The sequence below is a fragment of the Xyrauchen texanus genome, chromosome 17 (genome assembly GCF_025860055.1).
Source record: "Xyrauchen texanus isolate HMW12.3.18 chromosome 17, RBS_HiC_50CHRs, whole genome shotgun sequence".
Classification (NCBI taxonomy): Eukaryota; Metazoa; Chordata; class Actinopteri; order Cypriniformes; family Catostomidae; genus Xyrauchen; species Xyrauchen texanus.
Genome location: NC_068292.1, coordinates 35,664,534 through 35,684,021, shown reverse-complemented (window position 1 = coordinate 35,684,021; position 19,488 = coordinate 35,664,534). Strand labels below are relative to the sequence as shown.

Here is a 19,488-nt window from a genome sequence, read left to right as displayed (position 1 = left end):
ACTGTAAAACTTTAAAGAGAGGGAAAAGGCTAACTTGGAGCGGCAGTGGGAGAGAGAGGAGATAGAGAGAGAGTGAAAGAAAAAACACTTACTCGCTGGTTCTCCGATATGCCATAGCTTGGTCCTCGGCCACTCCTCCACCCTCTAATGGATGACAACCATGCATCCCTGGGTGGATCAGATTCAGTCCTCCAGCCCCTGGCGGATGGAACTCCCCGCCACGTTCTCGGGGAACAGAAGGGGTCTCCCCTGCCCCTGGCAGCGGTTCTCCCGCTCCAGGCGGTTGGCAGTGAGCCCCTTCCCCGCTCGCGTTCGGCGGTCTCAGACCTCGCCGCGTTTAAGCGGCTGGTAGGTGTCTCCGTCCCCCGGCAGATGGCTGCGGCTGCTCCGTTGGGGATGGTAGCGGCGAGATTTCCACTACGGTGTATCCCTCCTCCTTCCTGGGTTTTGGCACCAGTGTAAAGCAGTTCAATGGAAAGGAGGAGGCGAGAACCGGCTTGACAATATAAATAATATTTTTAATAAAGATCTAAAACCAAAAGACATACACACACACATAGGATGGACAGTTGCCCGTAAACGCGCTCTCTCTCTGTTACACCACCATCCACAGTCGGCATTTACACCTCTCTGAGGTTTTATTAGCCTGATAAGGGGCCGGGTGAGTAAAATCACAACCCGGCCCCGCCCTCCGCCCTATCACAGTGAACTATCCCTTTAACACATGAAAAATACACTCTCACCTTTAAATAACAAACATAAGGCATCTTTTGATCTTTTGAGTTCACTTAAGACAATGGCTTGGATAAGGGGAGCCAGGGAAGCTCTTTGTGCTACTGCCGTGTGTGATACTTTGTTTCCTTTTCCTCCTTCCCACTGAACGCTCCCACAATTCATCAGCAGCGTGTGACAGTGTGAATATCGGTTGAGGATGTTCTCATAGCAGGGTTGGGCAATATTCACAGTTTTAGATCTGGCTCCCTTTCAATTCAATTCATAATCAGTAATGAACGTGATACAGAGGTTGCATTTTTTGCTCTAACATTACATTTTTACTCCATTGATATTTGGGCTGAGGGTACAGTTTATAAAATATGCATTCCTCTTCACTATGTTACAGCCTTTAAAGCTGAAAACAATTGGAATCACAACTTACTTTTGGCACCCATCCATGGACATTTCAGAGCGCACACGTGTCGACAGTTACCGCTTTGGCCACTGGGGGCAGTGTTTCTCATTTAGGTAAGCACAGACTGATTTCAGTTAAAGAAATGACAACCTACTGTTTTTAAATTTAAAGGAATATTCCAGGTTCAGTAGAGGTAAAAAAAACCTAAAAAGCAAAAATCAAGTTTACAGTGAGACACTTACAATGAAAGTGAATGGGGCCAATTTATGGAAAGTACATTAATTCTTCTGTTAAAACTCTTGTATTATTTGAGTTGTGAAGTTGGATTTTAGGATTTACATTACATCATCATGGCAACAAAACTGTAAAAATGTCTATAACTTTACACAAAAAATTTTAGAAAGTGATTTCATTACACTAAAATCATGTTAACATGCATACTGTTTACGTCTTGTGCTACTTTTGAAACAGTGAGTATTTTAAAGTTAAAAAATTTGCCATCATTCACTTCCATTGTAAGAGCCTCATTCTAACCCAGATTTCTGCTTTTTTTTTTTTTTTTTTTTTTTAAAGAAAGAAAGAAAGCAAGGGGCAAGTCAAAATGAATTTTTCTCTCTTTATCTTTTTAAAATCTTTATATTATTTTTTGGTTTGTTGTTTTCTTTTTCTTTCTTTTTTTGGTTTGTTTGTTTGTTTACTTCTATTTTTATACTTATTACTCGTGTCCTTTTTTATGTGGTTTCTTAATTTGTGAAGAAACACTGGTTTCTTTTTATTTATTTTTTAATTTATTTTGTGAATTAGCCATAAGCCAGAGGAATTCTGTGAACAACTGTGCAAGACCTTTTGAAATGGGTGTAATGGAAAGGCATTGAAATCTAATGTAATTATTACTGCAATTCATGTCCTCTCTTTCCCTCTCTCTATTTCTCTCACACACACAGGACACACGCTTTCCAAACACAGTTCTGACCTCGGATGATTTCTTGCGCTTTGCTGCAGTGACACTGACAGACTAAAAAAAGACTGATCTTTCAAATCAACAAGGTGAAGATTGTAGACTCTGGGATTGATGCTAAGGAAACACATCTCTTATGGTGTGTATACTCTCTTTTTCTGTATGTGCATATGCTGTAAATTTATAAACAAGCCCATACATATGAAGAACTATGGATGTAATTAAGTCAACATGTCTTTCACCAAGTTCAATGAGTCACTGAATATAGGAAGTGTCATGTAACAACTGGCAAATGAGTATGAGTGAGTGGGAAATCGGTCCCCTTCGGAGGCATTAAGACCACAGGAAGTCCTTAAAAACATCGAAGCTGGGAGCTTGGAAATGACTCCATGCACTGACTCAGTCTAATTCACTCTAAACAGACTCTTCATAAGATATTTAGGATTTCATCCAGGCTTTTAAGAGTGATTAGGTCACCTTTCAGTGCAAATAATTTAACCAATAACTCTGACTATCCATGGCGACTTGCATCCTGTTTTTAAAAAGCATTGTGTTGTGTCTTTGGGCATGTTTAAACACGACTAAAGGCTAAAATAAAAAAAAATAAAAAATGCTTGTCTAGTGTGGGTGTGCATGTTTATCTGTATGCTGTGTGACTGTATTTCATATTTACTCTGTGTTTGTATACACCCTTTTTTGTGTGTTCCTGTGTATATATGAGTTTGACATGATCTATGGAAGATCTTTGTGCACATTGGGGGGCACATTACTGAAAAGACCAGCTTAGATCAGCATGAATTACCATTCTGGCTCAGCCTAGTTTTTACCAAGGAAGTTGGTTAACCTAGTTAAGAAGCCTTCTGGAAACATCAGCATGCCAGGATCCAAAGCACAACTGGTGAAAATTACATGACTCAAATATTTTGTTGTTCATAACATGTTTAGCATCAATTCCAAAGTGAAATGTCCACTATTTGGCAATAAAAGCAAGTAAAAATTTCTCTCAAAGAGATAATTTTTTTTAGATGAATGATTTATTGAGGATTAAACCATTTTACACTACCATTTAGGCCAGAGATCTCTAATCTCAAGAGACTAACCCTGGGAACCCTGGCTCGGTGGCCATGACAGTGGACGTCTCTGACATGGCAGTCACTGTAGGAATGCATAGCTCCTCATTAGCCACTCCTTCAGTGATAGATGAACCGCTCAGTTGCAGCGCTAAATCCATGCATTTAGCCCAAAATGGAAACAGTCTTTGAAGGCAACATATGACACAATCCACAAATGTACACAACATAATCCTTGAGGGGATGATTTCCCTGCTGGGTTCATGTTGTTTGGTCAAGTACTCCGCAACATTTAGGCAGACAGGACACAGGAGCAGATGAAGATGATGAAGTGAGAACCCAAGTGCAGTTTATTAACCAAGTGCAGTTTATCCAAATGTGAGTACAACATAATCATAAACAACTTGACTACACAAAACAATACTCAACAAAGGAAAATGGCAAACATAGGGCTTAAATACATGGACATGGGCAAACACATGACAATGACAACCAATAACAAGACTAATCTAATAACAAGAAAACTAGATACTAAAACATGAACCAATGACAAGACAAGATTGATCATGAGTTAAACAAACAATGAACCAATGAAAACAAGACACATGAACGGAAAAACATGACAGGATCACACGAGGGAACAGGAAATCACATGATATGAACCAGGAACTAACTTCCAAAATAAAAGTCATGAACACAAAACATGAACAAAAACACATTTACATGTGACAGTGGATAAGAAAATAAAAGCAGACATGGCTAGTGCATGTCAAGATGAAACCATCACTAAATTGGTCTACATCAAAGCAAAGGACATGATGTCTTTTAGAATTGTAGAGAGGCCAGGGTTTAAAGCACTGATGAAAACTGTTGCTCCCATATATAAAATCCCAAGAAGACAACAATTTTTTGATAAAGAAATCCGAAACATGTACTTTTAGTAAAAGCTGACATTGTCAGCTCTTTGGATGAAGCTGAACACTTTGCACTTACAACTGATCTCTGGACCAGTAACTGGAAACCACTATATGAGCTTAACAGCTCACTTCATCACACCAGCATGGGAAATGAAAGCTTCATGTCTAGAGACTGTTTTTTTTACTTGATAACCACACAAGGGAAAACATTAAACAGACATTTGAAAATCTAATTGAAGAGTTGGTCAGATGACAGTCGTACCAACAAAAGCGGTATATAGATTCAGATATGGCTACAGGTGAGTAGGCCGGTACCCAAATTTGGTACTTAATCTCCAACCTGTGAATATCATGAAATTATCAGACTTACCTTGTGTACCCTTTATTTTTTTTGTGTTTTGTGAGCTCCTGTAATAATGCAATTTCACTCTGGGTTAATTTACAGTGATGAAACTGGCCTGTGTACTGGACCCACAGTTGAACTTCTTGGAAGAGGCTGACTCAATCCCTGCAATCAAAAGACAGCTAGAGCAGCAGGTCACACAGGAGTCTTCTGCCAATGAAGGTAGATCTTGTTTCTCTCACAGGAGTCTTCTGCCAGAGGAGAATGTGAAGATGAGGGGACCAATGTCTCAGAGGCATCAAAGGGCTTGCCTGGTATTTTCAAAATGATAACAATGAGAAAACAGCAGGAGAAGGAACAATCAGCAGACATGGTGAAACAAACAGCAGTCTTAGAAGTTTCTACATACAAATCCATTCCCACCATTCCTGTAGATAAAGACCCACTGCAATGGTGGAAAGCTAATGAGGACTTTTCAAGTTTGGCAAAATTGGCACGGAAGGTCCTTTGTATTCCTGCCAGTGTTGCATCAGAAAGACTTCTTAGTTCTTCTGGGAACCTTCAGACAGTGATTCGCTTCAGCTTGAAATCTGATAAACGAAACATGCTTGTCTTCCTTCATAAAAAATTGTCATAGACAGAGAATGTGAAAAATGGAAAGAGGAAAAAATTATGTAAGGACTTCACAAGGACTTCACTAAATCACAGTATCAGAGTGGTTAGTTGTCATCCTGTGGTCTCACATACAAACTCTCTGTCCCCTGCTTCCCGCAAGTGATTTTGTTTCAGCTGACATTGTATTGATGGCAGATGTTAGGCCTTGTGTATCTTTTGTTTATCAGTTCATCTGGTTGCCATTAAGTGTAATTGTTCTTTTTGTACGCTTTTGTACAGTTATGGTAACAAACTCACTCTCCACCTCCCTACACTTTTGAGTGTAATTCATTGGCCAAAAAAGATAAAACACACAATAAACAAAGTTAAAGATTAATTTGTGGTGCTTCTTTGACACTTTCAGCTTGGATGTGACTCGCAAGCTTTTTCGGACTCCTTGTACTTTGCATCGCAAAAACAACACCCAGTTGAGCTGCCACACAATTTGATCACACTTAAACAAGCTTCTAAATGTAGTTCATTGTAGTTCATCAGATGTAGTTCATAAAGAACTTTGTCTCATGTCTGGGAGCTACAGCACGTCACACAGTTCTGGGAGCACTATTTGTGTGTTCCTCCTTCCTTATGCCTTTACTGTGCGGATCTATAAGATATTTTTCAAGTGTCAATAAACCTGCTATTTGGCACACTTCAAGTTTTAATTCAACTTATTTGCTCTCCAAACTCTTTGCAGGCTTTGGATTTCCTAGGCACATTTCAGATGCGATGATTGGTCGAATCATTCAGTCACATGACTCTTTTTGATCCGCATCCTGAATTCCTCATAAAGTCAATTAAATTCTAATTCCGTTTATTCTGTAAATGGGTTTCCATCGTAGTTTATGCACATTTCTTGTCTAATTAAAAATGATACACCTCAAGCGAGGGTATACCTTTTTAATGCTCATTTACATTTTAGTGATTCCATCCATCAGTTTTTATGCAATATCCCAAAATGCACATAAAAATATGTGGATGGAAACAAGGATTGCACCTCTAGTGTTCATTTCACCAGGAAACTGCCGCAATACACACAAGCCTTCTAAAACTTATTTTGCTCAAATATTTTTTGAGAACAAATTGGCTATGCTGGTCTTTTCAGCAGGGCCTGTACATATGTGGTGATCTAAAATCACTGAAAACATCTACCAACCGGAGATTCCTTTTACAAAATAATCCCTTGAGAACCATAATGTCATCTTTCATAATATGAATGTAAAAGCATGCACAGCAAGAGCCCCCTTTATCTCTATCCCTCTTTCAATGATGTTATTCTTTCCGAGTGCATTAGTGTACTCAGCACATCTCTGTAAGCTGGATAATGGTTTGATGTGTTAAGAATAACTTATGAGATTTGGTCTGAAAAAGCATTTGGTTATGAGTAATTTGACGTGGAGAAAGGTGTGGTGTTCACAACTGTGGAAAGAAAGAAAGAAAGAAAAGTAATATTCAGTAAAACAGTAAATATTTGACTAGATTTATTTTTTATGATTTCTCCTTCAGTTTTGAATTAAATGTGTATTTATAATCAGCATTTATCCAACTCTGGATAAAATCTGATTTGACTCAGTAATGCATTACTGACACAGGATATGACAGGTTTTCAAAAACGAATCAGATCAACTATGAACAGGAAGCTTCCAACCACGCATAAGAATCTATAACTTAACTAAACCCATAGAATAGTTCAGAGCTCAAATCAAACTACACATAATGAAAGCCTGTGGTGAGTTTACCAGCCTACTCTCTTCTGATCACCTCTCATCTTTGCCCACCTCATTATGAAACACTCAGAATATGCCCTCCTCGGTTCACTGCACCAGCCCTCCTATTGCATCTATAGCATTTCCCCTGGTTTCCACAGCAACTGGGTTCAGGTGACAGAGGAGGTACATGGCACAGCTGTCATAGCAAGCATGCCAGCAGAAACCCAACTCCTCTCCTCTCCTCAGCCTTTGTGCACTCAGAATACAACCGACAAGACACACGGTGCACTTAAGTGCTTTGATATAAAAGATGAATCCAACCGTGGTAAAGTTTTGTTTGTGGTTATGGCTTCAGGCCTGTGGTGGAGTCACCGGATGACAGAACAGATGTTTCAGGTCATTCTGAGGAAGAGATCTGACCACACACCTGTCAACCTTTTGTGCACATGGTGCATATTGTGTAAAACCTGTATTTGTCTTGTCTGTGTTATGGGGTATATTTGGTGTCTTGTTTATAATGTAGACCTTTTTGAATATTTCTGTATTTTTTTTATTATATGTGATGTCTGGCTGCAAATGCTCCCCAATTCCCCTCACAGGATAAATAAAGTGTCTGTTTGTTTTTAGTGTATCTACTGTTCACACTGTTTGTGTCTGTCTTTAGTGTATATACATATCTATCTATCTATCTATCTATCTATCTATCTATCTATCTATCTATCTATCTATCTATCTATCTATCTATCTATCTATCTATCTATCTATCTATCTATCTATCTATCTATCTGTCTGTCTCTGCTGTATCTACATGTCTGTCTGTCTGTCTCTACTGTCTCTATATGTCTGTCTGTCTATGTCTGTCTCTACTGTATCTACATGTCTGTCTGTTTGTCTGAAAGTGGCCTCAAGACCATGCTGACTACATTCTTCAGCTAATTTATACTAAGTTTCCAGCTAGACTAGAACCAAACCAGCATAAACCACCCTTGATGATGGGAATTCATGTTGGACTAAGACATTCTATTCAGATGTGAAGACTGGTCATTTTATACTGAATTATTTTCTACCATCTCATTTTCAACTCTTCTGAGTGCAAGTACATTTCTCTCTCACTCTCTCCATCATTTTCTCATACTTTTAACCTCTCAGGCATCCTTTACGGCCCCTCCCTGCCTTTTGGAAGGAGTGCTGGAGAAACACAGTCTCATGATCTCAAAAAGACTTGCCAGTGCTTTCATAACTCCCTCTCCTCATTCCAAGAGGATGTTCCGAATTTTCTGACCTCTGAGAGATGCACAATATAATTCACATGGACGTGTGCTTCAGCAACACAAACTTTATATTTTCTGAACTGCACAGAAAACGTTCTGCTAGATTCTTGATGAATAAGGAGCTGGGAATATTAATCAAAGTCAAATGATAGACTGTGTGCATGTGTGTAAGATAGGAGCGCTAACATTATCGAGTGCTACTGTATGTAAATAGAGTATGCTTTTGAAGAGGTGGTGACATTGACGGAGAGGATAAAGTGATGATATGCTGCCGCTTGTAGGAGGACCCTGGCTGTGCTCTTGGCACTGATGTAAATACAGATACATATTTCAACAAGATCATACACAAATAATAATCCATCATCTATAAATCTCGGCAACTATTGCTGTAAATGTACGTGCTGTGCAAAGTTGGTCTGCTATCACCGTGTGCTTGCTGGCTCATGCTTTATTCTAAGCCAGTGGTTTTCAACCAGGGGGCCGGGGTCCACTAGAGGGCCTCAGCAAACTTCAAAGGGAGCTGCAAGATTACTTAAAATTATTTATAAAAAGTTATATTAAAACAATCTAACTTAGTTACAATTGCTAAAAATCAATGTAAGTTTACAACAGTTAACTGACATTCTGTCTGATCGCTGCATTCTCTGTCACTTGATTATTATTATATATATATATATATATATATATATATATATATATATATATATATATATATATATATATACTGTATATAATATTAGATTATTAGACCACATTTAATATATAATCTATTAAATAGGGGTCTAATAATCTAATAATTAATAAAATATTATCCTTTGAATATTGTCTTAGATGATGAGGGACAAAAAATTTGAAAATCACTGTTCTAAGCACACCTCTCGCTATACCTCCTTCCCTCTTTTCTGGCTGTCTTTCTAAATATCTGCAGTGGTAGGCTGTGAACATTTGTGCATGTTCCAGCGTGCCTCGCCCATCCAGCAAACCAGTCTCAAGTTTGCTTAACCAAAAAAGTGAGGAAGACATCATGTTAGGTCTTTCCTCATCTCTCTCTAAAACAATCATTATAAAAAAGGCAAAACTATAGCAATCAAATGAGAGACTCCACATTGTATAATTTAAATCACATTTAGAGCATTCTAACATGATGAGGTTTAAAATTAATGCCCAATAAAGCTTGTGAACATGAGTCATACTTCTTGAGCAAATGTTATGGTATAATGACTATAGGGCAGCAACTGTGACATTATTGAGGCAGACATTGGAGGCCACACACACGTTTTCCAGCCATAATTATTTCTTACCGACCTCTATTTATTAATTTGATTATTTATTTTGTTCTTTTGACAATTATTTGACTTATTTTTGACTAAAATCATGGTGTGTTAAGGTGCGGTCAAATTAACCTATGCACAATGAAATTCCAGTCAATGAAGGCGTGGGCGGATGTTAAGCGCATGTGAAACCTGCAAAAATGACTGGCCAAGTAGCCTCTATTTTTACATAGCACTGTATACTCTGTGAGTGTGAAGTTGTAAAGAAACTCACAACTAAAATGATTTCTTTGTCCAAGTTGCAATGTGTCTCCACACAACTTCTGGAGTTATGACAATAAATGGAAAGGGGGTATAAAACGAAATTTTGGAATTTTGGACCCTACACACATGCACGCATGTGTTATTTGTATTTTATCAGAACTTCCCATTGACCTCTTAAATTAAGTTTGTCTATCATTAGTAATGGAAAAATAAGATAATAAATAAGATAAAATTATATGCCTTTATTTAACTTTTTACTAGTGAGTACTTAGAGAGTTTTCCTTATATTTGAGAGAATATTTTCAGAAATTTGGAAACACAAGTACACACACTCAATTGTAAAATATATATATATATATATATATATATATATATATATATATATATATATATATATATATACTATGCAGGGTTGGGGAGTAACAGAATACATGTAATGGGATTACTTATTTACAATACAAAATATTAGTAACTGTATTGCACTACAGATACAGTTTAAATAATTGGTATTTAGAATACATTTAACTTCAAAAAGTATTTTGATTAATGTAGAGATTATCAGTAGAAAAATAAATAAACCTTGTGTAATTGTCAGCTTTATGCTAAGCTAAAATGCTATTTCTAGCCATTTTAGATGGAACGAGTTCTACTGCCGCTTTGAAAGACAAAGGGACAGTCCTGAAACCATCCCCCATGTCACCTCCCAACAGCTCCAGCCACAGTGCATCACCTCCACCTCCCCCACCCCAGCAGGGGCCTGGGCACCCCCACCAATGCCCACCTTAAAGTTACCCCCCCAACCACCCCAGTGACGACTCTTTCCATCCATGAGAGGGACGTCAACAAACTCTTTAGGAGACAGAACCCCCGGAAAGCTGCCGGACCGGATGCTGTCTCCCCATCCAGCTTGAAGCACTGCGCTGATCTGCTGTCTCCAGTGTTCACAGACATTTTCAACACCTCACTGGAGACATGTTACGTGCCAGCCTGCTTCAATTCTTCAACTATCATCCCTGTTCCCAAGAAGTCAAGGACCACAGGACTTAACGACTTCAGACCCGTCGCCCTGACCTCTGTGGTGATGAAGTCCTTTGAGCGCCTTGTGCTTTCTCACCTCAAAGTCATCACCGACCCCCTCCTGGACCCCCGGCAGTTTGCATACAGAGCCAACAGGTCTGTAGACGACGCAGTCAACTTGGCCCTCCACTACATCCTCCAGCACCTGGACTCCGCAGGAACCTACGCCAGGATTCTGTTTGTCGATTTCAGCTCTGCCTTTAACACCATCATCCCGGCTCTGCTCCAGGAGAAGCTCTCCCAGCTAAGTGTGCCTGTCTCCACCTGCAGGTGGATCACTGACTTCCTGTCTGACAGGAAGCAGCATGTGAGGCTGGGGAAACACGTCTCCAACTCACAGACCATCAGCACTGGATCCCCTCCAGGGCTGCGTTCTTTCTCCTCTGCTCTTCTCCTCTGCTCTTCTCCCTGTACACTAACAGTTGCACCTCCAGTCACCAGTCCGTCAAGCTTCTGAAGTTTGGGGATGACACCTCCCTCATCGGACTCATCTCTGATGGTGACGAGTCCGCCTACAGGTGGGAGTTTGACCACCTGGTGACCTGGTGCAACCAAAACAACCTAGAGCTCAACGCTCTAAAGACAGTGGAGATGGTTGTGGACTTCAGGAAGAACTCAGCCCCACCTGCACCTGCCCCCATCACCCTCTGCGACTCCACAATTGACACTGTGGAGTCTTTCCGCTTCCTGGGAACTATCTTCTCCCAGGACCTCAAGTGGGAGCTGAACATCAGCGCCCTCATCAAGAAAGCACAACAGAGGATGTACTTCCTGCGGCAGCTGAAGAAATTCAACCTGCCAAAGTCAATGATGGTGCACCCTCTGCGACTCCACAATTGACACTGTGGAGTCTTTCCGCTTCCTGGGAACTATCTTCTCCCAGGACCTCAAGTGGGAGCTGAACATCAGCGCCCTCATCAAGAAAGCACAACAGAGGATGTACTTCCTGCGGCAGCTGAAGAAATTCAACCTGTCAAAGTCAATGATGGTGCACTTCTACACAGCCATCATCGAGTCCATCCTCACTTCCTCCATCACTATCTGGTACGCTGCTACTACTGCCAAGGACTGCAGACTGCAGGGTGTCATCCAGTCTGCAGAGAAGGTGATTGGCTGCAATCAGCCACCGCTCCAGGACCTGTACGACTCCAGGACTTGTGGCTGATCTCTCCCACCCCGGCCACAATCTCTTTGAATCACTCCCCTCTGGCAGAAGGCCGAGGTCCATCAGGACAAAAACCTCACGCCACAAGAACAGTTTCTTCCCATCCGCCACTTGCCTTATCAACAATGCCCGGTACCCACCCTGACACTCTCCACACTCCACCTCTGGCTCTACATTTCACTGCACTGCTCTGCTCTCTTTTATTTTCTACTTAATTTTAATTGATACTGCGTGGACATATTTATATTTATATTGCTTATATTTTAATTCTTGTTCATATATTTAGAGATTGTGTGAACGCACCTACAACACCACAAAAAATTCCTTGTATGCGTAAAAAACGTACTTGGCAATAAAGCTTTTTCTGATTCTGATTTTACATGCACATGTTACCAGGCACAATCATATTTTTTTTATCAAGAAAATTCATGTTGGATCATAATTTCTAGTAAGACCTTTGATATTAGTACAAAAATCGCATTCTTGATAATTTTTGTATTGTTTTTACGTAAAAATATAATTATTATTATATTTAGGTTTTTCAGAGAATGTATTTTTAACATGTGTATTTTGTTTTACTGTACTGGCAGATTTTTTATAGTCAAAACAAGTGAAAAAATCTACCAGTGATAAAGAAGTAATACAAAGTATTTAGAATACGTTACTGACCTTGAGTAATCTAACGGACTATGTTACAAATTACATTTTACAGCGTGTATTCTCTAATCTGTAGTGGAATAAATTTCAAATGTAACCCTCCCAACACTGACTATATGCACACTTAGAAATTTCCACTCTAACCACCTCAAAAATTCAAGAAATTAACCTTATCAGACCAATATCACCCAGGCGAAGTCATCGCATTAAAGCAGTCCATCAACTTTTTAAACAATGCGAATCCCGTAAAAATATTGGCAACATGTCATTTAATGCTACACTTTGTTACTTTTGGCCCTCTAGCGGCCAAAAAAAAACGGCATGCGTCTTGAGGGAGAACATTGTTTTGGTAATGACAAAAGTTGTGCTTCGGCTCTGCTCCTCTGCACCGATGAATGTGGTTGAATTCACCGGTACACACATGGATACAGGACATCTTATCAGTATAAGACTAATAAATAACGAAACAAAGGAAAAAATTTATATCTAAAAATGTCATCTGAGCAGGTAAGTGCCATATCTTATGCTGTTGTTTTGACTTATTGGAAACATTGATGTTTTGAAATAAATGTTACGACAAGTTAGGCAACGTTCGTTAACATTACACAGAGCGATTGCTAGTCTGATGAGGTCAAACGTTCTAAAACGTTTTTAACTGCAGGATATTCTGGCCAAATAAACCACGGTAGTTACTCATTTATAAATTGTCTCTGTTACCAACCAGTAGTCAAGATCATTTCAAGACTCACATGTCCTTGGCAAGCCTACTAAAAGATTTATGTATATAAATTATTACTGTTATAAAGAAAAATACACTTGTGTGCTAGCAAGTGCAAAGTTCTGCACCAATTACAGTATTTCACATAATTTCACATACTGTGTGTGTGGGGGGTGATTACACAACTATTCATAAACCATATCAATAAAATATCTTACCTGTTGAGTAAGGAAAAAAACATCTTTGGGTCACTTTTTGTCACCACCTCTGAAAAGCCCAGCCAATGTTGATTCTGGTTTAATTAGGACTCTAATTAGGAATTGGGGAGCTGTTACTTTCACTTATTGCTTGTAGACTCTGTTCTGCTCTGGGTTTCTTTGTTTTGACAACAGGTGATTCCCCTGAGGTTTGCCGTTTTTAATGATTCATGATCCAATTTTTCTCCATTGTGACGACAAACTTTCAGCTTCACGCTACTTTCACACTATACAGGCGCTACAGTAGCCATATCTAATTTTCTCTGTGTTCTGATACGGCGTGAACAATTGAACACGCATGGGCGAATGACGTAGGAATTTCCCGCGAAATCCGTCCCAACAGCACTAAAATATAAATCATTATTAGAGGTTTATCAAAGAGTATTTGGGTATAAAAAAAAAAAATAAAAAAAAATGTTGTTGCACTCTCTCATTAATATCATTTAGTTATTTAAAAAAAAAAAAATTTTTTTTTACATAGTAGGCCTATAGCTTTAAAGTCATATACAATAATATTTGAAGTGATGGCATATACTGTACATATTTACAGGCTCTAGTAGAAACTGTTGTGAGGAAGGGAGATGGAGGAAAGTCCTGCCCTTTTTGAAAGATTTCCTGTTTCCTCAGCGAGTAGAACTGCTTGACTCAACCCCACAGATTCCTGCACAGTGACTGTTCACTTAAACAGCATGAGTAGACGCTCTCCGGCTCTCCGGAATAGACCGTAAAAGTACTTCACTTTCTTGTCCATCAACGTCAGCTTTATTCTATTCAGATTAATGCGAGGGATATGGACAAAATCACTTTTCTAATGGAGCAATATCGGCTTTCTCTTCTCTGTTGGGGCACCGTGTTTATTTCTACAGTTCTCATGGAACAGAGCGGAGTCGGTGAGTTTACGTCTACATGACACTTCTCGCGCGCGGTTTGAGTTGTCAGGTATATACGCACATCTTGAGACACAAGACCCGTATATTTATTGTCCGCTTTGGCTCGTATGCTGTTAGAAGAGCGTTTGTTCTTAACCGCTTACATTTAACTTGCAACAGGTGGTCACTTGCAGTTAACGCAAACTTTTTTTTCTTTCTTTCTTTGCAGTTTTCACTAGTTACGTAAGAGCTGTAAGAAAGGCAACATATTTGCTCAGGTGTTGCAAGATGACATCAGTCCCACATCTGCAGTTTTTATTGTGCTACTAAACATTAAACGTCCAAGTTGTTGATAGGAGTGACTCATGCAGGGGTGTCATTGTGGTTGTGTCAAACCGTTATTGTTGTGGCTGTTATATTTCTACGTGAAGCTGACGTTGTAACAGCATGAAACCTATGAAATGGGCTTTTGATGGGAAACAAACAGTTTAGCATGTGTCACTTGTGTTTATTTTTCTATCACCTTTTATGAAACATTAGCATTGTTTATAAGTTATAAGATGCATATTGTATGTATACTTAACATTAGTCGAAAGTACATTCTCACACACAAATAAATTGGTGGTATAATGGTAGTGATGATATCAGATGGTCATACCAGGGTACTTTGATATTTACCATGATACTGCATGATTACAATATTAATGTTCCATGGAATTTATATTATACATTGTCCAAAAGGCCTTGGTAACTGTGGTAGTACCATTTTGGTACTTTTGTGACATTCTGTCTCGTCATTAAGCATTAAAATTCAAGAAAACAAATTGAAATGTTCATCTTATCAGACACAAGACATTTGAACTTTATCATATCAGGCTGTTTCTGTTTGTTATTCTCTCAGAAGTGTGTGGACAAGGGAACGCCCTTATGTACTGAAAGCTGAGTAACATTAAGAATTTGTCTGTTCTGCTGTAGTGGAAGTGTTTGACATTGCACACTGGACATTTTCCATTTAACCATGAAGTGCACGGGGGTTTCGCCAAACATTATACCTCAGGTCTTTAGTGACCTGGCATGTATATCTATCTCAAATGAATCTACAAAATGCCCAGATAGTGTCAAATTTTGAAAACATTTTCAAGAAAATTAGAAAATAATAGATATATATTCTATTATAACAGAATATAGGCCTACTGTACTCTGATATAGTTTGATGTTTTTTTTTCATATATGAAGTACATGATGCACATAAGTTACACATATGCCCTTTTTTCAGGTATTTTTTGAGTCTAAATAGACACAACGTTTCAGTAGTAAACCCAGATGGCAATAGCCAAATCATACTGTCCATGTGTTACACTTGCTATAGTTTACTTCCACTTTGCTTCTTTTTCAAATAGCAATGTCACATGTAAATCAAGTTATCACTGAAACATCAGCACCACTTGAGAAAGAAATAGCATTTATAATATATGTGCACACACATATGAGATACTGATAATTCTCCATCGTCACACAGAAAATCGAAGTGATATAGTAGTCATTTGCATGAATATAGTACTCATTTGTCTTGTAATAAACAAAACAAAAAAAACATATCCTGTGATAGTAAAAAGATATAGATATGAAATAATCCTAAAATATGATTTATGGAAGTAGAGAAAATATCGACACTATTACATATCTTGGGTCTTTAATGACCTTATACAGTTTTGGGCAGTTATATAAATAAATAAATATATGTTTTATTGCAATTTTGCCTTTTATTGTTGTTGTTGAGTTTGAGGAATACTTAAGAGGCGTGGGCATAACTAAAAAAAAAAATTGATTAGGTACATTTACATTTATGCATTTGGCAGCCGCTTTTATCCAAAGCGACTTACAGTGCACTTATTACAGGGACAATTCCCCCGGAGCAACCTGGAGTTAAGTGCCTTGCTCAAGGACACAATGGTGGTGGCTGGTGAGGTACAGGGGGTGGATTGAGGTTCCTGGTCACTAAATACCTAAAGTATGCATTAAAGGGTTAAACCAACCCCGCATCCCTCCTCCTATTGGCGTAAATGGTTTATCTCTCTCTGTCCTGTCATTAATTCAGCCTCTGTAATTACAGGTTACTTTAGACACTAATTACACTCAGTGAACTCCTACCTTCCTCACACCTGTGATTATACAGCAGTCTATAGAAATATATGTTTTTCACATAGACCTCTCAGATCCGTTTGCTGTGTTCAGATGAGTATTACTAAGATGTTTCTTACAGAAATCATATTTTCCAGATGTCAGACTACATCTTTGCCTCTTCCTGTTTCCAGCCTTGCTTGGCTGCATGTTGCTCTGCGCACTTCTCTGGTGAAAAACACTAGGTCTGTGTCTGTTTGGGCCACATTTTTTGCCCTGCTTGTTTAGTCTTTACAAATAGCATCAGACAACCTTACTGTATGTACTGCTACAGTGCTCGCCTTCCTGTTTGCTGTCATTACTTAGAATGTTACTTTTATTTCTCAACTGCCTACACAGGTCATTTTGGGCAATGACATCCCACATAAACAGAATACAAATGCACTAAGTGATGAATGCTTTCATCCTGTTTTACATCACACACACACACACACACACACACACACACAAATGTTCACACTTACACTTACACATTTTTCTGTGTACTGTTCAGGCACTCCACCCTCATGTTAAAAAAGGGAAAGTTTTGCCATTTATGGTGCTCAAATAGACCTAGTTTTTCTTATCTGAATGTGGTTGGTGTATGGTTACGTTTGTGGTTGTGGACTAAACTTAGTTTTTACAGATTTTAAGTAACTGACCATATATTTAATAAAACAAAATAAAGATGACAACTGTCTGACAGGCCCAGATGGGTTACATTCTCCTTATCTGAAGTTGTTCATTTGTTATTGGAATGTACAGGGCCTTAAACAAGATCTTGTTTCCAAGTTAGCCAACAGGCCTTGTCAAGTCTGATATTAAAACATTTAAAGCATCTGTCAGTTACTTCCTTCTAGACAAGATAAAATAGGGCTGTTACTTAAGGCTGATTAATACAATTGTTATATGCAATACAGTATACATGTAATACATCATATAATACACATGATATGTGTATAAAACAAAACCAAAAATATATATATATTTTTTTACATTTTTATTTGTAAATCCACTGCATTGCTTTAAATGTTACAATAATGAACAGTCTTGGAATGATCATGATATTGGGGGCTTTTCTCAGCAAATACGTTCATATGCAATCAATGTGATTAATTAATCTGAATGTCATGCTATTGCCAATTAATTTGCACTTCAGCAGCCCTCCTGCAAACTTAAATCTATGGGGGAAATAGCTTTCTCTTTTAGAGGCCCTAAGCTATGGAATGCTCCCACCCCAACCTTGGATTGTTTTAAGAAGTTACTTAAGACTCATAAAACTAATATTAATAAATATTAAAATACCACCTTAAATAAATAAGTGGTTGCTGCTCTATGTTAGTAATTTTGTGTTTAGTCTTTTTTAATTTGTTGTTATGGTGGTTGCTATTGTATGTTATGTGTTTATTCAATTTTGTAACGCTTTGAGTGCAAGAAAAGAGCATTATAAATAAAAGGTATTATTATTGATTTTATTGAACATTTTGATTGGCTCTCCAAAAATGTCATAATTATGGATATCTCATCAAACTCTATGAATTGGATCATGGCAGTGCATAATGGTCTTGCTGCTTTACTATCAAAAGGAAATGGAGTGAGGTAATGGCTCTTCATTATACAATGTTATCCAGTCAGGCCAGGCAGTAGATACCAAGAGAGCAAGCAGTGCTTATCAAGTTAAAAGCTCCTTTGTAGGCCCTATAAGCTGTGTAAAGCCCAGGCTATTGGAAGGAGGCTGTGAATCTGAACTTGTGTTTACCAAAGCCTCCCTGGGCCTCTGTGCAGAGAACTCAAAATAGCTATCAAGGGATGAGAAGAGGGGTCACATAACATCAAAATGACTCCATCTGATTTGACCATATTAGTCTTCCTATCCTCGTGGCGGACACAATCCCCTCTTGGCTCGCTCCAATGAACCAGAGACTAAAAGAGCACATTGGCCTGCTTATCTGTCCAGTTCCAAAACTGAGCTAAATCAGCCAAAATTTACAGTGGATGTGTGCTGGATCATAATGGCACACCAAAGGCCACACGTTTATAAAAGGCGAATCGCAGACGAATGTCCCTTTCAGATAGAAAGTGACATGAATGATCACCTTTAACACGTTCATGCTTTTACAATAGGTGGCACTAATCAACAAGCAATTTTACCCTGGTACGGTAGGTCAGTGGTTCTCAACCAGTGGTTCTCAAGCATTACGTTATGTTTGCGTTAGTTTTCATTACTTTTGTCTCACAGCCACTTTCTCTTCTGTTATGCTATGCATTCCATACAAATAAGCCATGCATTGCATACAAGAGACATGACAGGTCATGCTAGCTACTGTACAACACTCATGTCAAAACATCATACTAAACAAACAGATATTTAGAAAGTAGGTCTTCACATCATATTTATAATAAAGAATCAATAACATGAATATGCATGATTTGTTTTTCCATCAACATGGCAGCCAATATGAATAATGAAGAATAAACACTGTCTTACCTAAAGTCCAACACTTGAACCTGCATCATATGTGATCATATGCTTTGCCCATTGACAATGCCAGAGTCAACTTGAGATGTTCTTCAGAAGTCAGGATAAAATTCAGTGGCAAATGCCAGTCTAACATGTTCAAGGAATAAGTTGGATGAATAAATTAATATTTTTCACTTAAGTCATCTCAGTACATGCTTATTTTGAGTTGATCCACAGTGCATACAGACGCCACAACTTCAAAGGTGCATGTTGATGCAACTTGAATGGAATCGTTTTTAATGAAAAAAAATTCATAAAAACAGTTTAGTTAACTAAGACATTTTCTCTGCATACACAATCGATGCAGAATGTTGCTCGGAATGACTGATCCAGAGTCTTTTCTCATCCCATTCTCTCACGGGTTAGCACGGAGTAATTCGGCTGCATAAGTTTGAGAGTTGAGTGAGTATTTAATCCTGTGTATCATGTCATGACCAGTTTATGCAGAATGTATGCAGAATATAAACAATAAAGATTTTTA

At 38.5% G+C, this 19,488-nt stretch overlaps 1 protein-coding gene and 1 long non-coding RNA gene across 2 annotated transcripts in view; both read left to right on the top strand.

Annotated features, from left to right (window-relative positions):
• Window positions 1–1,084: 1,084 nt before the first annotated feature.
• On the top strand, window positions 1,085–4,603 carry LOC127658481 (uncharacterized). The gene is made up of 3 exons (XR_007972389.1): window positions 1,085–1,242; window positions 2,074–2,226; window positions 4,520–4,603. It is a non-coding gene; the product is annotated as an uncharacterized LOC127658481 (long non-coding RNA).
• A 9,509-nt stretch (window positions 4,604–14,112) lies between these two features.
• Window positions 14,113–19,488, top strand: part of LOC127657942 (TGF-beta receptor type-2-like) — a 42,828-nt gene continuing 37,452 nt past the window's right edge. The window contains exon 1 of the mRNA XM_052146961.1: window positions 14,113–14,347. Within this exon, the coding sequence (XP_052002921.1) occupies window positions 14,248–14,347 (100 nt within the window). The 5' untranslated portion in view covers window positions 14,113–14,247. The remainder of the gene's footprint in view (window positions 14,348–19,488) is intronic.